This window comes from Elgaria multicarinata, chromosome 4 (genome assembly GCF_023053635.1).
Source record: "Elgaria multicarinata webbii isolate HBS135686 ecotype San Diego chromosome 4, rElgMul1.1.pri, whole genome shotgun sequence".
Lineage (NCBI taxonomy): Eukaryota > Metazoa > Chordata > Lepidosauria > Squamata > Anguidae > Elgaria > Elgaria multicarinata.
This window is the reverse complement of record NC_086174.1, coordinates 40,211,624-40,229,816: the sequence shown is the minus strand read 5'-3', so window position 1 is coordinate 40,229,816 and position 18,193 is coordinate 40,211,624. Positions and strand designations below refer to the sequence as shown.

At 43.6% G+C, this 18,193-nt stretch overlaps 1 protein-coding gene across 1 annotated transcript in view; it reads right to left on the bottom strand.

Moving 5' to 3' along the window:
* Positions 1 to 18,193, bottom strand: part of LOC134397462 (xanthine dehydrogenase/oxidase-like) — a 79,068-nt gene that overhangs the window by 38,050 nt on the left and 22,825 nt on the right. Inside the window, exons 8-14 of the mRNA XM_063124146.1 lie at positions 15,753 to 15,824; positions 14,414 to 14,500; positions 12,354 to 12,495; positions 11,430 to 11,522; positions 9,077 to 9,228; positions 7,407 to 7,500; positions 5,019 to 5,128 (exon numbers count right to left, since the gene is read on the bottom strand). Coding sequence (XP_062980216.1) covers positions 5,019 to 5,128; positions 7,407 to 7,500; positions 9,077 to 9,228; positions 11,430 to 11,522; positions 12,354 to 12,495; positions 14,414 to 14,500; positions 15,753 to 15,824 — 750 coding nt within the window. The remainder of the gene's footprint in view (positions 1 to 5,018; positions 5,129 to 7,406; positions 7,501 to 9,076; positions 9,229 to 11,429; positions 11,523 to 12,353; positions 12,496 to 14,413; positions 14,501 to 15,752; positions 15,825 to 18,193) is intronic.

Genomic DNA, 18,193 nt, shown 5'->3' with positions numbered 1-18,193 from the left:
TACAACAACTTACAGCATTCACTCTGTAGGCAATTTATTTATTTATTTATTTATTACATTTCTATACTGCCCAATAGCTGGAGCTCTCTGGGCGGTTCACAAAAATTAAAAACATTCAAAGTATAAAACAACAGTATAAAACCATAATATAAAATACAATAAAAAAGCTCAACCAGATAAAAACAGCAGCAACGCAAAATTACAAATTTAAAACACCAAGTTAAAATTTATTTATAGACTCTTAAAATGGTGGGAGAATAAAAAGGTCTTCAGCTGGCGTCTAAAAGCATATAATGTAGGTGCCAAGCGAACCTCCTTAGGGAGCTCATTCCACAGCCGGGGTGCCACAGCAGAGAAGGCCCTCCTCCTGGTAGCCACCTGCCTCACTTCCTTTGGCAGGGGCTCGCGGAGAAGGAGTCCGGGCAGGTACATATGGGAGGAGCGGTTCCTTCAGATAACCTGGCCCCAAGCCATTTAACCTGGCCCCAAGCAATACCCATTAATACTACAAACTGCTTCTACGTTATTTCAGTGCTGAGCTGGCTGAGGCATCCCAATTTGGGAGTGGTTCTGTTGTCTTGAAATTGTAAGCAGCTGTCAATCTGAGAAAGATCAGTGGATGTCCAGGGTCATTTGATTTCTCACCTGCTTCCAGCTAAGCCAACTGATCTTTCATTCAAAACACCAATTGTCACTTATTAATCCTCCTAGATAGTATAAAATGTTAATATTCAAGAGAGCCCTAGCATTTGTTTTTCTTGATTTAATCACAACCATTTCATATTAATATATTCTCCCGTTTTAGAATTTATACTGATAGATAAAAGCTAATTTAAACACACACACACACACAACTCAAAGATCACTAATTTTAGATCTTTTAAAAAATGCAACATAAATTAAACAGTCAGTTGTCAACCACATAATCCTGGAGCAAATAATTCCCCTTATTTTGGAGGTATTTCACACTCTCCTTAGGCCTGCACATCCTATAGATGGATGGATGGATGGATGGATGGATAGGTAGATAGATAGATAGATAGATAGATAGATAGATAGATAGATAGATAGATAGATAAATAGATAGATTTGACATGAGTGAAACCATTATTCTCTACAATGGGAAATTGCTCAATGTGAAAATTGTGCTGCACAACTGTTATATAATGAGTTCTGGGAGAAGTCACACAGTACATTTTGTAGGTGTGCACCTTAGATTTTCTAACTACGCGCCTGTAACAAGCAGATAGTATACATTTATCACACTGAGCAGATGTACTGTAAACCTGATCACACACCTGGCTTTGCTGCTGTGTAGGTGTGGTGGGAAAGGCCCTTTCACATATGTACTTTCTAAACACCTGGGTTGGGTGGATCATAGCCATTGCATTCCAATTCTTCCTAGGTGCGAATCACTCCATTGACATAAAGCCACCAACAGAAAAGTAGAAAACACCTACTACCAAAGTCCAGATAGTGAAGTTGGGAGCCAGTGCCTGTATGCCATAAACCAGCCTTCCCCAATTTGGAACCCTCCAGATATGCTGGACTCCGTCTCCCATATCCAAGTCCCAAGTAAGTGGTGGCCCAACACTATGGAGGGCACCAAGTTTTAGGAGGCTGCTACAGTCACTGGTGGCTGAGTGAATAAGGTACCCTGCCCAGGCATTCAACAGATCTTGACAAGAACAAAACTTCTGAATAAACCGTATTTCTCTTTCATACATCATTTCACAATCTACTTTCCTCCCTTCACCTCCACTGTCTCATATGCTTTGCTATACTGCATCATATTTTTAGAGAACTCAGTTCAGCAAAATATGACAAGAGTGCCGGTATCTCAGAGCAACTTTAGACATGCATGAGCCAATTCAAAAGCAAATGGTGTTTTTGTAGGTGTGCACTTCCTAATACACACCCAATGCCCTTCTATACAGACAGTTTTGGATGTGGGCCTTAGCCCGTGAAAGTTGGGTATTTAAAACAATTTTCAGGAATTGCAGTTAAAACATGGCTCTCATGCAAAGGAGACTGAGGCCATAGCTAGACCTAAGGTTTATCCCTGGATCGTCCAGGGGTCAAACCTGTTCATCTAGGTGACACACAGGGGATCCAGTTCTCAGGCAGGGGTGAACCCTGGATGATCCCAGGATAAACCTTAGGTCTAGCTGTGGCCTGAGTCTCAGTACAAGTAGTGCTTAGGAGAGCAGTGGGCAATTTGTGGTCTTCCAGATGTTTTGGTCTAGAACTCCCATCATCACTGGCTACAGCAGCTAGGGCTGATGGGAATTGTAGGCCTAAACACCTGAGGGGCCACAAGTTACCCACCCCTGGCTTAGGAGGTCCAAACCCTTGTGCTTTTTCACAGTGTGGGTAATTCAACCCTTCCCATTTCCATGTGCCACCAAATGCATTTTGTTGAAATATGGCTTACTATGCAGACTTAGCACCCTCTGCTGTGCATGTGTAAAATGACATTAAGCCCTGCTGATTTCAAAGGAGCTTACTTTGTAATTGTGCACAAGTTCGCAGCCTTTTCTACTGCCTCACCTGAGGTGCTGTGATTTACAGCATGGCAAAGCAGGCATGAAACACTAAGAACTCAGTGTCAGTTTTCCCTAGCAGCCACAAACACCCTAAAACCCACAGAAACCAGAGTAGCTCGGTTCCCTTTCCAGATGTTCACACATGTAAGTCTTCTTTCTTCTTCAACACTGAAATACTTATATGACTTGCCGTGAGAACCAAAAAAAAAAAAATGTGGATAAGGCTGGGTGAAAGTGCAAAAACAGCAGCAGCAGCAGCAGCCACCACCAAACAAAACAAAGTACTATAAAAGCTTTATAAATTATGACATTGTACTGGTGCACCAAAACATCTAGGATGGTATGACTAATTTATGCCAGGGTTTATTTGAATTAGAGCCTTTCTGCACAAGGCTTTTATTGCATGCTCATGATTGATCACTATGGAAGTTTGCGGGTCTTTTACATCACATAGTCAATTTCCAGGACAACTCCCATGCTTTTTGACCTTTATCCTACTTTCAAAAGGGAGATAACCCGATAAGAGACATTAATCCAATATACTGTCTGAGTGTAATGATGGCATTGTGCCATAACAGCACCATTTAGTGGCTGTAACCTATAGAACTGAATAGAGAAAGGAAGTCCTTCATTCAAAGCTTGTGTCTGGCCATGTAATCAGAATGAAACGACACACATTACTGCAAAGCAAACAAGATGGTCCTTCTGAGGATGCTATAATACTGGGAATCCATTTTTATTTTATTTTTTACATTTCGTAATCAATGATTTTGTGTGGTCAGTGATGCCTATCTGAAGGGCACCAAGGATCTATACTGCACCATGCTCTGGGGCCCAGCAGTTCTGGGATCCGTGCAGCTCTGCCTTGACAGGCATGTGCAAATTTCACCACCAGGCACTGTGTGGTTGCCCTGTTTCTTGTGGGTCCTGAGCTCAGCTGAAGCCAAGGCAGCTAGCTTCCCAGGGGCTTTAGGGGAGAAACAGATATCACCTTACATCTGTATCTAGCACCCATGCCTGTTGGTTTTCTTAACTCTATGTAAGTGCAGCGGTCCAGTCCAGATCTTAAAGGCCACCCAACCAACCAATCAACCAACACGCTAGTATCCCAATCTGGATCAGGGGGCCCCACCTACGCTACAGTAAAGAGGGGGAGAAGAGGAAATAAGACAAAGCTGCTAGATACAGACTGAAAGCAATATCTGTTTGGGCTCTCAAAGCACTTCCCTCTCAGCTTCCCCACCCCCCACCTGCCAGCCTCCAAGCATTCCAATGTGGTGGCCAAGGTGCAAAGTTGCAGGGCCAAACCAGACTAGCCACTAAACCAGAAGCAACTTTTATGGCCAAACTTAGGGCGACCATATGGAAAGGAGGACAGGGCTCCTGTACCTTTAACAGTTGCATAGAAAAGGGAATTTCAGCAGGTGTCATTATTACAATACAGAGATAATCCAGTATCAATTTATGACAGTTTTTTTATTCCACCACTAGATGGTGCTGTTTCATTGCAACAACCTAATTCTTTTCAATGACATTCTCTTTTAAATTAAAAATCACATGGGCGCTGTTCCACGCCCATTTTGAATGTGAAAAGATCCAAGACCTGGTTAATAAGTGATTTTTTTCCCTAGAAAACCTCTGTATATCTGGAACCCCACAGGAGGAACAGTAGCTGAAGGTGTATGATTTGGAATTGAAAAAAATAACCCCCACCCCGAGCGGCTTTTTCATAGAGAAAGCAGCTGCTGCCATTTAAAAACACTCATTGGCATGAAATGTCTGGCTCATTCCTTTTCATGGTTTCTGCAGCCATTTTACAGTGGCCCTGGGAGTGAAAGGGTAGCCTCTTACCCATCACCCCAAAAAGAGGAAAAAAGAATACACAGATTTGCGTAAAATATGCGTGTGCTAATTTATATTTATAGATGCAAGTGTAGAAATAATTACTGTAATTGAACTAAAGGGGGGAAGATTGTGACCAGGGGGCTGTCTACACACCGGGAGTTACCTGGGCGTTTTCAAATGGAGTGACATCAATATGGCACTTCTGTCATCTGACGTCACTCCAGGGACAATCCAGGGGCAGTGGATGGTGACCAGTGATTGGCTGCCTTCCCCCAGGAAGAGGGTGGGGCAGCTCCAGTACCCAGATGTGCACCTGCAAAGTCTGCTGTCCAGGTGGGGAATGTCCAGGCCTCTGTTACTCTCCCTTCTTGAGGTTCTTTATCTTTAAACAGGACTTGGACTGGACAACCTTTCAAATAAAGGAAGCCTTAAAATAGAGGACTGTCCTCTGTAAAGTATGACATATGGCCACCCTAAGGGAGAATTTCACAAATGTAGGGGGCAGGGTTCTGCACAACATTAATCAATATAGCCAAGAAAGCTTAAATTTGTACTCACAATAAAGTAATGAAAAAGTAATGAAACTATTCTCAAAGAAAGGGGGGGAGTGCTTTCGAATCATCTCACCTTCCTGCTGAAGGGGATCTCAACTGAGACCAGTATTTCCTGAGGCTTTAGTTTAGTCTTTCTATAACCAGTAAAGAAGGTTTCATCCATCTTTATAGTCCTGCTGCCCTCTGCAATGAAAGAAGATGGTGGAAGGAATGTGTAAACAAGCCATCTCCCAGGCCATGCAAGCAATTACGCATTCTGATGTTTTGTCTCCACAAGGAAAAGCATGGAGCTATACTAATGGTGCAATATGTTTTCCTGGCAGTTAAGAACATAGTACAAGTGGAACAGGATAGCAATGGAGTCTTCCCATGATGTTGTGTGTCAGTGTGTTTGTGTCTTGTGTAGTGTCTCTTGGCAAGATTTGGGTCTCCTGAAGACCCTTCTAAAGGGGGACCAGCAGCAGGGGACAGGCAGGGTGTCCTGGCAGACTCATCTTGTCACAAGGCAAGGCAAGGCAAAACCATGGACCAAAGAGACTGGCTGGTGTCCCATGCATCCAAGAGCCAGTGTGGCGTAGTGGCTAAAGTGTCAGACTGGGAGTCAGGAGATCCAGGTTCTAGTCCCCACTTGCCCATGGAAACCCACTGGGTGACTCTGGGCAGGTCACAGACTCTCAGCCCAACCTACCTCACGGGGTTGTTGTTGTGAGGATAAAATGGAGAAGAGGAGGAGGATTGTGTATGCTGCCTTGGGTTCCTTGGAGGAAAAAAGGTGGGGTATAAATGCAATAACAGATAAATAAAATAAAATACTGTTAAATATTACATATCAGTGGCATTCAAATATCCACCAGGGAACTCTGGTTCTTTAGAAGTTCCTCAGTAAGGATAACGGCTGAAAGCACCTTGCCAACCAGTTCTGATCGCCCTCTACAGAGGTTCTTTGACAGACACTGATATAAAAAGGGTTCCCTGAAAGTAAAATATTTAATAACCGCTATGATGTACCAGTGCACATCGCTTACCAACTCTGTCAAATACTAACTACTAGTGCATATGTGCTATCAAATGAATAAATAATAGCATATGGTTTTATTGATGGTTTTATCTTTTTAATTTGTTTTTAATGTATTTATGCAACCTGTGGTATTTTATTGATTGTTTTTATGTTGTTTATCTTGTTTTAAATTTGTATGCTGCCTAGGGTATTTTGTTTATAGGTGGGGTATAAATTGAAATAATAATAATAATAATAATAATAATGATGATGATGATGATGATGATGATGATGATAATAATAATAAGGCTGCAAAATATCAACTGTCAGATATCAAATATTGAAAACAAATACATAGGGAAGAATCCAATGCTGCCTGTGTACCTTCATTGATTATATTGCACCAGTGGGCCTCACTGCTGGCACAACAAGAAGCTCTTGCTTCCTAGAGCAACCCCAGAAACAAGCTGAAACACTCGTTTCTGGAATAGGACTGCTCAGCAGTGCTCCTTTCTGGAAGCTCCACTGACCTGTTCCATCCCATTTGGCTCATTTCCGTTTTCTTTAGGAAGCACTAGCTTCCTTTTGCAGCAGCAGTGGGTCTCACTGGTGCACGGGCAGCACTGGACACTATCTTACAGAAAACATCTCGTGGGCCCTTAAGGCACAATCCTATGCATGTTTAGACAGAAAGAAGTCCTAGAGCATTCCCCAGTGAGAGTTGTAGGGCTCATCTTCTGACTAAACATGCATAGGATGGCACCCTTAGGGACTATATGAATACACAAAGTTATCCTGAGAATATTCTTCATCAAAAGTCGCAAAAGAACTTAGAGAGCCCTCGGTCAATGGACAGAGGCCTCTGAGGTCAGAGCCCTCCATCTATCCTATGTCCTGCCAACAAGAGGCAATCAATTTCACTTCCTGTTTAAAAAATAAAAATTTCAGCTGCACAGGCCCCTGAGCCTGTCTAGCTGACCTAATCCAGTTGTGGCAGAGACATTGATGGAGAGGCTGTAGGATCCTGGCCTCTTTTCTCCCTTCCCTCCCTGCCCACCAGAACATCTTTGAGCTCTTCCAATAACATCTTCCAAGCTCATTGTTGCAACCTTGGTGTTTCCTATGGTGGCGCTATCGGGACGGAGGGGGAGGGCAAAACAGTCCAATGACAGATTCCTCCTCCCAAGGTCGTAGGAGTGCCTACAGCCTCAGGTAGGGGCATCTGACATATCCTATAGTCCCTGGCACACTCTCCCTGGGACCATAAGAATGCGCTCTAACTGTAGCAAAGCTATTCAAGTATTCTTCATTGAAGCTGTTGAAAATAACAGGCCTTGCAGCTCTGCCTGACTGACTCAAGAGAGAACGTAAGTCCAAATTGTCCTGGCTACTATCATCAAAGTCTAAGCAAACCAGGAATTGGTTGACACCTACCATTTCTACTTAAAGTTAAGGGTGACTTACCATTTGACACCAAAGTCAGTTTGCTCCCACTTGCCATAAACACTGGATTTAAGTCAGATATTGGACTTGCAGTCATTATATTTCCCCCAACAGCCTGAAATGAAACACAGAACATGCATGAATTAGATATCAGCTCAAAAGACATCACTAAAAAAAACTAAAAAACACACACACTGTTACTTAGGGTGACCATATGAAAAGGAGGACAGGGCTCCTGTATCTTAAACAGTTGCACAGAGAAGGGAATTTCAGCAGGTGCCATTTGTAAATATGGAGAACCTGGTGAAATTCCCTCTTCATCACAACAGTTAAAGCTGCAGGAGCTATACTAGAGTGACCAGATTTAAAAGAGGGCAGGGCACCTGCAGCTTTAACTGTTGTGATGAAGAGGGAATTTCACCAGGTTCTCCATATATACAAATGACACCTGCTGAAATTCACTTTTCAATACAACTTTTAAAGATACAGGAGCCCTGTCCTCCTTTTCATATGGTCACCTTACACATTGTTACTAGATTATCAGGTAAGTAGAAAACAGACAAAGACAGAGTATTCCGATTTTACACAATTTATATTCACATTATAACTAGATGCAAAGTCCTCAGCTGCAGGAAAAGTAGTTCATGTGAACTAGTAAACAATGTTAATTTTCTGTTTGTTCACACATTCATGATACACTAACCATTTTTCATAAGATGACCAATTCGTAAATTTAAACTGTGAAACTAATTTATTACCATATTGTATTTTGGGGGTTTAACTTTTGTGAACCGCCTAGAGAGCTTTGGCTTTGAGGTGGTATAAAAATGCAATAAATAAATAAATAAATAAAGGCACAAACCTATGCATCAAAGAAAGAAAGAAAGAAAGAAAGAAAGAAAGAAAGAAAGAAAGAAAGGAAGGTCGGTCGGTCGGTCCTATAACTTGGCTAGTTAGGGCATGTTGGGACATGGACGATTTTTTTTCTTAAATTAGCCCTCCCCAGACTCGCACCCTCCAGATGTTTTGGACTGCAACTCCCATAAGCCTCAGCCAGCAATGATGATGGGAGTTGTAGTCTAAAACATGTGTAGGGCACCAGGTTGTGGAAGGCTGACTTCACAGAAACCCAACAGCCACGGCAAGCTTCATCTCACCACCCTGAGAAGCCTTCTTCACATATTAATTTATGTGCTGGGGTGTTCATGTCATCAAGGAGCAGCGGAGCCATGCCACTGGCCTCACCTCCCAAAGTCATGTGGCATCCCCAAGCCCTGCCTCTGATGCCAATGCGCAATGTCGACATCCCAGAAGGAAAGCCTATGAGCATAGAGTTCTATGTGTGGTGGCCAGCCTTCCCCCAACCGCTCACCTCCAACTGTTTTGGACTTCAATTCCCATCATCCCATGCCAGCACAGTCAATGGTCAGGAATGCTGGGAGTTGTAGTCCAAAACATCTGGAAGGTACCTGGTTGAGGAAGACTGAGGCAGGCTTTCTCCCTGAAGATGTCTCTGCCTATGGTGTGGACATCAGGGGAAGTGTGCTGAGCCAGCAGCTCAGCCCTACTGCTCCTTGACCACACAAGCCCCCTTTTCATGCAGGTAACACCTGAAGGGGGGAAGACCCAAACAGGAAGTAAAACCACAAAGTGAGGTACACCTGCCTCTCTCTTCTCTGGCAAAACCTTACCGCAACATTTCGGATTTGAGGCCCTGCAAACCATCTCAGTTGTTCTATGACAGCCTTGAACACCTCTGATCTGTAAGGAGGAAGCTCAGCCACTGCTTTCTGCAGAACCTCTTCCAGGTGGCTCAGAGTGCAGGAGGCGCCAAAACTTATTCCTGGAAAATCAGAAACAAGAGGGGTTGCCCCATCACCTTAATATACATTCTCAGGATGAAAGAGTTGCCCTTAGGTACTGGCAGACACTGAAGTTATTTTAATATCTTTATCCTGATTGTGGTCTGCCAAAAGAATCAGGACAGGTTTTATTTCCTTCATCTAATGGATTCCTGCATTAAGCCGGGGGGGGGGGCGTGTTGGACTCGATGGCCTTATAGGCCCCTTCCAACTCTACTATTCTATGATTCTGTTACAAGGATGAGCCACCTATTTGTGGCCCTTTAAGGATGGATGTGGCACCCACTGTAGGGTGTCCCATCCCCACTTCCTCTGCTGATGTCCCCGCCACCACAAAAGGCACACAATGAGACCCATCCCCGTGCACCTTGTCCTGAACAAAATAATTCTGCAGAATCCCCATTTCCCTGCAGAACTGGGCTCCTGACAGCTTCTGTTCTGCAGGAAAAAGGACCGGGGGTAGCAGCTCTCCTCGCAGCCCCAAAGGATTGCCTTCCCCCAATCTAATTTAGGGGGGGCTTTCTCTTGGGCATCAGGGACTACCACTCTTATAGAGGATGTTAATGTTGTCAACATGCCAGGATTTTATCTTTTTTGCCAGTTGCCAGATTCAGATGACGCAAAGCCAGAGAGAATTTCAGAGATGCCATTTTTGCAACCCACAGAACGGGAATGGATACTGTGACACAACCTGCCCTGGGGTTCGGCTGCCTCTGCTTTGGGTCAGCTGTCCTCACTGACCCGTAAGCTTCAGCCCTTATATTCACCAGGTCCAGATCTACACCAAGCAGGATAAGACACTTTGAAAACAGTTGGAAAACTGTACATGGAGTGTGTCCTGGGCCCCAAAATGTTTCAAAGCAGTAATGTAGATCCTGCCCAGGTATAAGAGACACCCAAGATGCCCATTTGGTTCCTTTTATCCACACAAGAGAAGGACCCAGGAAATATGAACGCTATTGGTAATACAGAAAGATGAACAACACATGAAATTTTATGTTTTAAAAAGCAAACAAATTAATATTTATTCAATCCAAGTAGTGTTATATCTTATAATTAATCACTCAGTTCTTGGTCTTACGCTATCTAATCTACCCTTTCTAAATCCCACTAACTAGACATAGTTTCATCAATCCCTAAGGCCCTATCTGTCTGCTCTCCCCTTCTTTAAACTCTAGTCTACACACACACACACACACACACACACACACACACACACACACCTCCTCCCAACTTTCACTCACTCTCTACAAAACAATTAACTTTAACTCACCTGGGCTCTATTTAACCCAGCAAAAACAAACATCAACACAAACTCAACCTGACAAGCATCATGATTTTGTCACAGCTACATTTGTAATGGGGTGTGGGTGTGGGTGTGGGTGTGTTAGCAATATTGTGCAGATACTCCTACATGCTGCACGGTGACATGAAGATCCACCCCTTTAAAAAAAATCACATGCTGGATTGTTTTGCAGGATACACTCCTTGAGATTAGGAATGACAAGGGCTGGAGGGCTGGCTCTGATGTGACCCACCTATACAGTCCTTTCTTCCCTTCTAAGACAGGAGTGGGCAGAAGGTAGGTCTGCAGATGTTTTGCACTTCCAACTACCAGCATTCCTGACCATTGACCATGCTGGCAGGAGCTTCTGGGACCTGAAGTCCCAAACCTATGGAAATCTGCCTTCTATCCACTGCTGCTCTGGGACATCTGGCAAGCCCCTATGAGCTCACCACTTCATCTGCCTATTCGTCCTCCTCCTTTCTCCTTTCCAGGTGAATCTTTTATGCTCCATCTTGGTGCGTAGCAGCATCCCAGTGGCACTTTTCCACTCCACGCTATGAAACAGAGCTGCCAAACAGCCCCAGCCGAGCAGCTTCCAGCACTGGTTTTACTTTTCTTTTCTTTTTTACTCAATCTTGTCCAACTGCTTCCCTGTAAAACTAACGTTTTAATGGATTCTTGCCCACTAAACTTATGCAACTTGGACTGTTATTTTGTTACACATTGCCCACAGGTGTACATCTTGGCCAGAGGAGCAGGGAAGAGGATACGAAGGCAGGGGATCCTCCCAACTAATCAAGATCTGTCCTCCTTTGCATTGCTCCCAAGCCTTCCCTCGTACATTCCTAGAACCCCTTGCCAGTCCCTTGAGGCGATAGGCGCATTGCCACATACCCTCCTTTGTGTGCTGAACAGAGTTCATTTCTGGGATCCAAGTTGGCGCAATTATCACAGGGTACAGCATGTTCTTTAACCTCATTTCAATACCTTAAAGAAACAAAATCCAGTGAGGTCAAAGCAGTCATGGCAGGCAGCCAGAAATGAGCAGGTTTACCAATGAAACAGCAGAGCTGTTATGTAAAAGCCCCAGCCCACTTGAAGTCAGTCTAAGTGACAGTATCCTGTATTGACACTTAGAGCAATCCCCAGGGGTGCTTCTGCAATATTGACCAGGGACAGAATTTGCATTGGCTTGCCATGAAGGTTCAGGGCCAAGTCCCAAATGGATTTTCTCTTGCGTCCAACAAACACTTCTGCAATATATGATCGACACACCCAGTGTTCTCTTGCTAATTAGAATGTCTACATTCTAGCTGTCATGAAGTTAGAAAAATGCCAGCGGGGTGGGGGCAGGGACCTTGTGAATAGGATAAATTCACTGGCGATCTAGAGGTGATGTTTTTCAGGAAATTTAATTGGCCTGCTACCATCCACCCTTCACCTGTAAAGTGGGTGTTTTTCAGATACACAAAATATAACCTTTAAAATCTCCAAGAGAAAAAACACATATCTGCCAATAGATGCTGAAAAACAAAGAACTGCACTGAATGTTATATACGTCTATTTCCCATGAACCTGACCAGGCCACCAGAGAGGAGGTAGGGTAGATGATGCTCAGATACCCAGATGGGAATGAATGGTCTCAGACCTGAAATCATCTTTTGGCATGTTTGTGTTTCATAAAAATATGAGAGAACCCTGCTGGATCAGACCAAAGCTCCATCTAGTCCAGCATGCTCTTTCTCACAGGGGCCAATCATTTTAGCATTGCATTTATAGACAAAAACACTCCAATGGGAGCCAAGCTCTTCCTCTTACCCACTTCCGTGTTCCCGACCACAAGCTTGGCGGTGGGGTACTGAGCTTTGAGAGCCACCAGTTCCTTGAGGGTTGAGGGCTGAAACCACATCACACGCTCGCCTTTAAAGCACAGCTGCTTTTGAGGTTTATTATTGTGCGTCTGTGGAAACAATGCCAAATTTAGCTTCAAATAGTGACAAAGACGCTTGGCTCTCGCAGGGACTGAGCTAAGACATCATCAAAGCTATAGGTCATGGCAAGAAAGAGATTTTTTTAAAAAAAGATTAGAAATTAGTCATCATTGTTGCACTTTGGTGTTTTGTATCCTCTTAAAGCAACCGGTGATGTTACCAGACAAAACAACAGCATAACTTTGTTGTAAAAGTCACCACAAGGTAACTCTGTCCCTCAATATACCTGTGTTAAATAGTCTTCTAAAAGCCGTTGCATCTTAACCCGCCTATGTTGGGGGGAAGGTTCGTATGGGCCCCAGCCACTTCACATTTCATGTATTCTCCATATTCTTCAACAATGTGGTCAATTGTTCTGTGGTGTTTCAACCCACTGCACCTATTCCTATGTATGTTTGATCTGACCATGGTCACGCATGCCTTGGTTACATCCATTTGGACTACTGTAACACACGCTACATGGGGCTGCCTTTGAAAACTGTTCAGAAACTTCAGCTGGTCCAGAATGTTGTGGTCGGACTGTTGACCAGGGCCAGTTATAAGGAGCATGTGACTCCCTTGTTACAACAGCTTCACTGGGTAACCGGCCTGTTTCCAGGCAGAATTCAAAATATTGGATATGACCTATAAAGCCCTATGAAGCTTAGGGCTAGGCTACGTGAAAGACTGTCTTCTCCTATACGCGCCTGACCAGTTCTTAAGATCTTTGAGAGAGGCCCTTCTTTCAAGACTCCTGCCTTCAGAGACCTTTATTGGTCTCTGAAAGCACAGAGTTGCGACAACACAGTTGCAACCATAAAATGGGATAACCTGATGTCTATCACCAAGAGATTCATGGGGAAAGGCCAGAACACAAATGTAATTTAAAAAAGAGCGTATTTCTCTGTCAAGTCTATCATCCAAGGATAACTTTCTTGATCGAACAATCCCAGTCTACGCAAATGTGAAATTAAAAGTCGTTTCTGAAGCACCCTGCTGCTTAATGTCTTGGAATATTCACAGTGTGTTTTCCTCTGGAACAGCAAACTGCCAGAAATAACAGAGATACTGTGCGTAAGATTATTTACCCAAAGATTAAAGAGTGGTGAATCAAGAGTCCCTAATTTGCCTACAGTTGTTGATACTCTCTCTTTTCATCTCATACACATGATCCCCGTCCCCCTCCCCCACTTTTTCTCTCCCTCTCTCCACTTTAACTTCTGATTCACCCCCTTAATGTGTAAACTAGTAGAAGCTGGAATGCATCATTTAAACATGCCCTCTGTCAGGAGCAGTGGAGCCTGGTGACTCTGATCTCAGCAGGGTGGTGAATCCGCTCCAGGTTTCAGTCAAAACCAGTCAGAACTCTGTGGAGCACCTTGGATAGCTCCTTTAGAGTTGTGACTGGTTGCAGATGAAACCTGGAGAAGATTCACCAACCCACTGGTATCAGAGCCATCAGCTTCCACTGATCAGGAGTGGAGACGGAGCCAAATCCTGCCTTCTTGGGGTCCCAATCTGGCCCTCCAGGGCTCCCCAGGGAGCTGCACACCCTTCCCCTTGCCCCACCTACTTTCCTCTAACCACCAATCATTTGGTGATTTCCTGGCTTTTCTGCAGTTTTTTTCCCATTCTAAAACGTCAAAATGCCTCCCCTAATGCTTATTTACTAGCAGTAACAGCTTCTAACTAAAATATGCCACTATTTTTCAATACTTTAGCCCTGCCCCTTTTGCCATCAGACCTGTCCATTCCCTGAGACCTTCTCCAGAACTGAATTTGAACCCCACGCTGAAAGAAATTCAACTCCCCAGCCCTAGGTGAACGCACAGACGTCAACAGGTTCACCCAAATCTTCTAGGGTGTGTGGAATGCCTCAAGAAACCTATTGGAAGAGGGTGTACCTACCAATAACTCTGGTGGAAATATAGGCTCTTGTGTGGGATCCAGAGGCTGGAACTCAGATGGACTGAACAAGGTTGAGGGGATCAGGCCCTACAGAAGACAAATTGCCATTGGTTAGTGCAGTTCTCTTTTCTTCACTATTAAAGAAGAGTGCTCTTTCTAGGAAAATCTTTCATACATACGTGTGTGTGTGTGTGTGTGTGTGTGTGTGTGTGTGTGAGAGTATTATATCTTAATTACTAGTCTAATAAAGAGAACCGATAAGTAATGCAGCCCTCATCTTCATGCTTTTTGCTTTGCTTTTTATGAATAGGATTCCCCCTCCCCTCCCAGTTACAATAAGAGTCTTAAACAACTGCAATACCTGCTTGAGTAATAGTAGCCATGTAACTTCGGAATATACTCCTCGGGGTTTCAATAGTTAGATAAATAGAAAGAAATACATGCATTTCACTATCAGCCAGTGCAGGTTCCCAGTTTCTGAGGGCCCTTAAGCAAAGCAGCCACACTGGGGCCCTCCTTCAGTGACTCTACCTTCTCACCACCATTGTCACCAGCTGCTATTGCTCTTCATCCACTTCCCCATGCTTGCTTGACAGGCAGAGAGTCAGTGACCGAGCAGTGACCTACTGCTCCTCCTTCTCACAACCACCATTGCCTTTGTGAGAGTAGGAACAAGGCCACGAGGAGCAAGTCTGCTTTGTCAGTGGGCCCCTACTCCAGTGTGGACCTTTGGTAGGTGCCCAGCCATGCCTATTCTTGATGCCAGTCCTGCTACCAGCACAGAAGCACAATAGTTCATAGTGGACCTCCATGGCCCTGATACTGGAAGAACTGAGGTTGACCTCAACTGTATACCATTCCTGTAAAAAACCCAGTTAGGACAAACTCTTTCAACAACAGACAGGAAGATGTTGAGCTCATCCTTGGCTTTCCTCCTTCAGAGGTCCTGCCCAGTATTACAAACACTTCTGGTTTTTATCCCTTCGGTGAATTGGCTTCCTCTTGCCCTGAATGTCATCCTGTGATGTCACGCCCAGCTGGCTTATTTTTTTCAGCCCTCCTCCAGCCAGCCTTCCAGGATGCCTCTGCCTGCCATTCTTTGCAGGAAGCTCTGAGGATTGAGGCCAATTTCTCGGTGACTGCTGGGTGAAGCGTGCCATGATAGAGATAGATAGATAGATAGATAGATAGATAGATAGATAGATAGATAGATAATATAGCTTTACCTATAGCATAGATAGATCTATGCTTTACCTAAGCAGGCACTGATCATCTAAATATTTAATTCTACAATAGAACAAGAAATAAGGGGAAATATCTATTGGCCCTTTGCACTTACTGTATGGTCTTTTTTTTCATCCATGCAACAACCCAGGCCATTGACTTGATTTCCACAGCATCCATGACCATTCTGGAAAAAAGAAATAAATATTTAATAGCATAATAGCATACTTTCAAATATTAAAGCCCCCCCCCAGCCCCAAAAAATGTTTCAGGAGAGCTATCCTGCTGCCTTTCCAGCCTCCTTCCCTCCCACTCTGGAATTCCCCAGCTAGATGGGGAAGAAAAAAACACCCATCTAGCAAAAATGCAGAGCAGGTGCATAGTGACGATCACCTCCACTACTCCTGGATGATCATAAGCCTCCAAAAACCCTAAAACAATCTATTACAAATACAGCAAATTATAACAAATATAATTCTCTAATTCTGAAAAGCCATGCCATCCAAAATTGTACAAAGACATTAGGATAAAATGTCCCTTTAATTTTTTTTCTGTGTTCCCTTATTTTAATGTATGTCAATCCTTCCATTTGATGACAGAGCACACCTTATTTAACCATTCTGAGATAGAAGGTATACTGATGGATTTCCACACAGGGGCTATATGTTTGATAAACATCCGAGAAGATTTATATAAATCTACTATGGTTGAAGGACAATGGGAAGCATGCCCTTTATAAAGGACTCAGAAGTTTAGAAAGCTGTGATTATTCTGAGCCCACATTACACAGAGACAGATGAAAAACAGGAGTATATTGAGCCACATGGGAGGTCTGCATTTTGGAGCCTCACAACCGGAGTCAGAACAAAGCAGAAATCTCACTCTGCTAGGTCCGCCTCTTTGGTCCCACCACATCCACACACTCATTGGCTCAGCAGCCCGCCACCCCCGAAAAGGAGATGCTGCTGCTGAAGCTGTGCAGCTGCTCTTCACCAGCCTTTCTCCCTTCGCTGCCTTCCTGTTATCCTCTACAAATCACTGTTCACTCCCTGTTAAGAGGAGAACCCAGCTTTCGCACATTTGTAAAGAAATCTTGAACATATCCTTGACATTTTTTTGCATTTCTCTTGAATTCAGCAGCATTCTTTTTATATCCCTTCTCCATTTTTATGTTAGCTCTCCTTCCAAAGAACATTTTTAAAAATATTTTGTGGTTTCTAAAAAAGATAACAATTTACATTTTGGAGAAGAAAGTCTGTTTTATTTTTAAAGAAAACCCTTTTTTTTTTTAGCGCAATCTACTCAGTTCTGAGTCAGGCCATACCGTTTTGACACTAGAGAATTAAGACACATTCCCTCTTTCCAGAAAACCCTGGGAATTGTAGCTTTGCTAGTGAGGGACTAGAGATCTCTAACAGATAATTCTCTGCACTGCAATTCCTATAATTCTTTGGGGAAAACCATGACACATAAAAACTAATACATAGTATCTAAACAGGAGTGGGCAACTTGCAGCCCTTGGCTTGATTTCAAAATCCCTCTACAAACTATCAGTTTGGACCTCTAGCAAGAGCAATCTGTCTCTCCCTTAGATGTCTACTAGGCAGGAAAGAAGAGGGAGAAGCAGAAGGAGAAAAGTGGTGATAGAGAGAGTAAGAGAATGAGAGAGGGGGGACTGGAAGAAACAGAGGGAGAAAAGGATGACTTTTTCAGTGCTATCTCCCATTGGTACATTATATATCATTAGACTATTCTCTGGCGTTGTATCCTAGAATCATAGAATCATAGAATAGTAGAGTTGGGAGGGGCCTATAAGGCCATCGAGTCCAACCCCCTGCTCAATGCAGGAACTTCTCTGGAAATTCTTAGCAATTGTTACTTTCTCTCAGTTTCTTCTACTGAATCTGAAGCATAACAGAGAACTGTTATACCAAGGAAATTCTATACAGATAATTTTAGTATGCTTACATGTTGTCCTCTGGAATTTCTCAAACAAGGACTATCCTGAATAAAATTTAATTGCTAATTAGTGACGCTTTTCATGCCCTCTTTGAGTTGAAATACCCAAAAGGCACGGTGAATGACACACATAATGAAGGTTCATCCTCCCTTTTCCTAGGAGGAGACATCAGTCAGATGATTTACTCCTCTGATATTGCATTGCTCACATGAGCTGTGAGCTACATTTATGAGCTGCAGAGCATATATACAGACAACAAATAATCATATAGCATATTATCATGCAATCCTATCCATGTTTACTCGAAAGTAAGTCTCACTATATTCAATGGGACTTACTCACAAAGTTATTCTTTGAGAGAAGACATGCCATTTAAACTGATATAAAAACAATATAGGTCGTAGGCCATAGCTAGATGGGGCTTTATCCTGGGGCAATCCCCAGGGATCATCCCTGTGCTTTCACATGACGCACAGGGGACCCCGGGATATGGCCCTACACTTTAGGCCCGCTTTTTCCATGGTCTCAGGCTGATCCCGAGACTGTGGAACGTGTGGACGGGCGTCATGGTTTGTCCCGGCTCGTCACAGTTACTC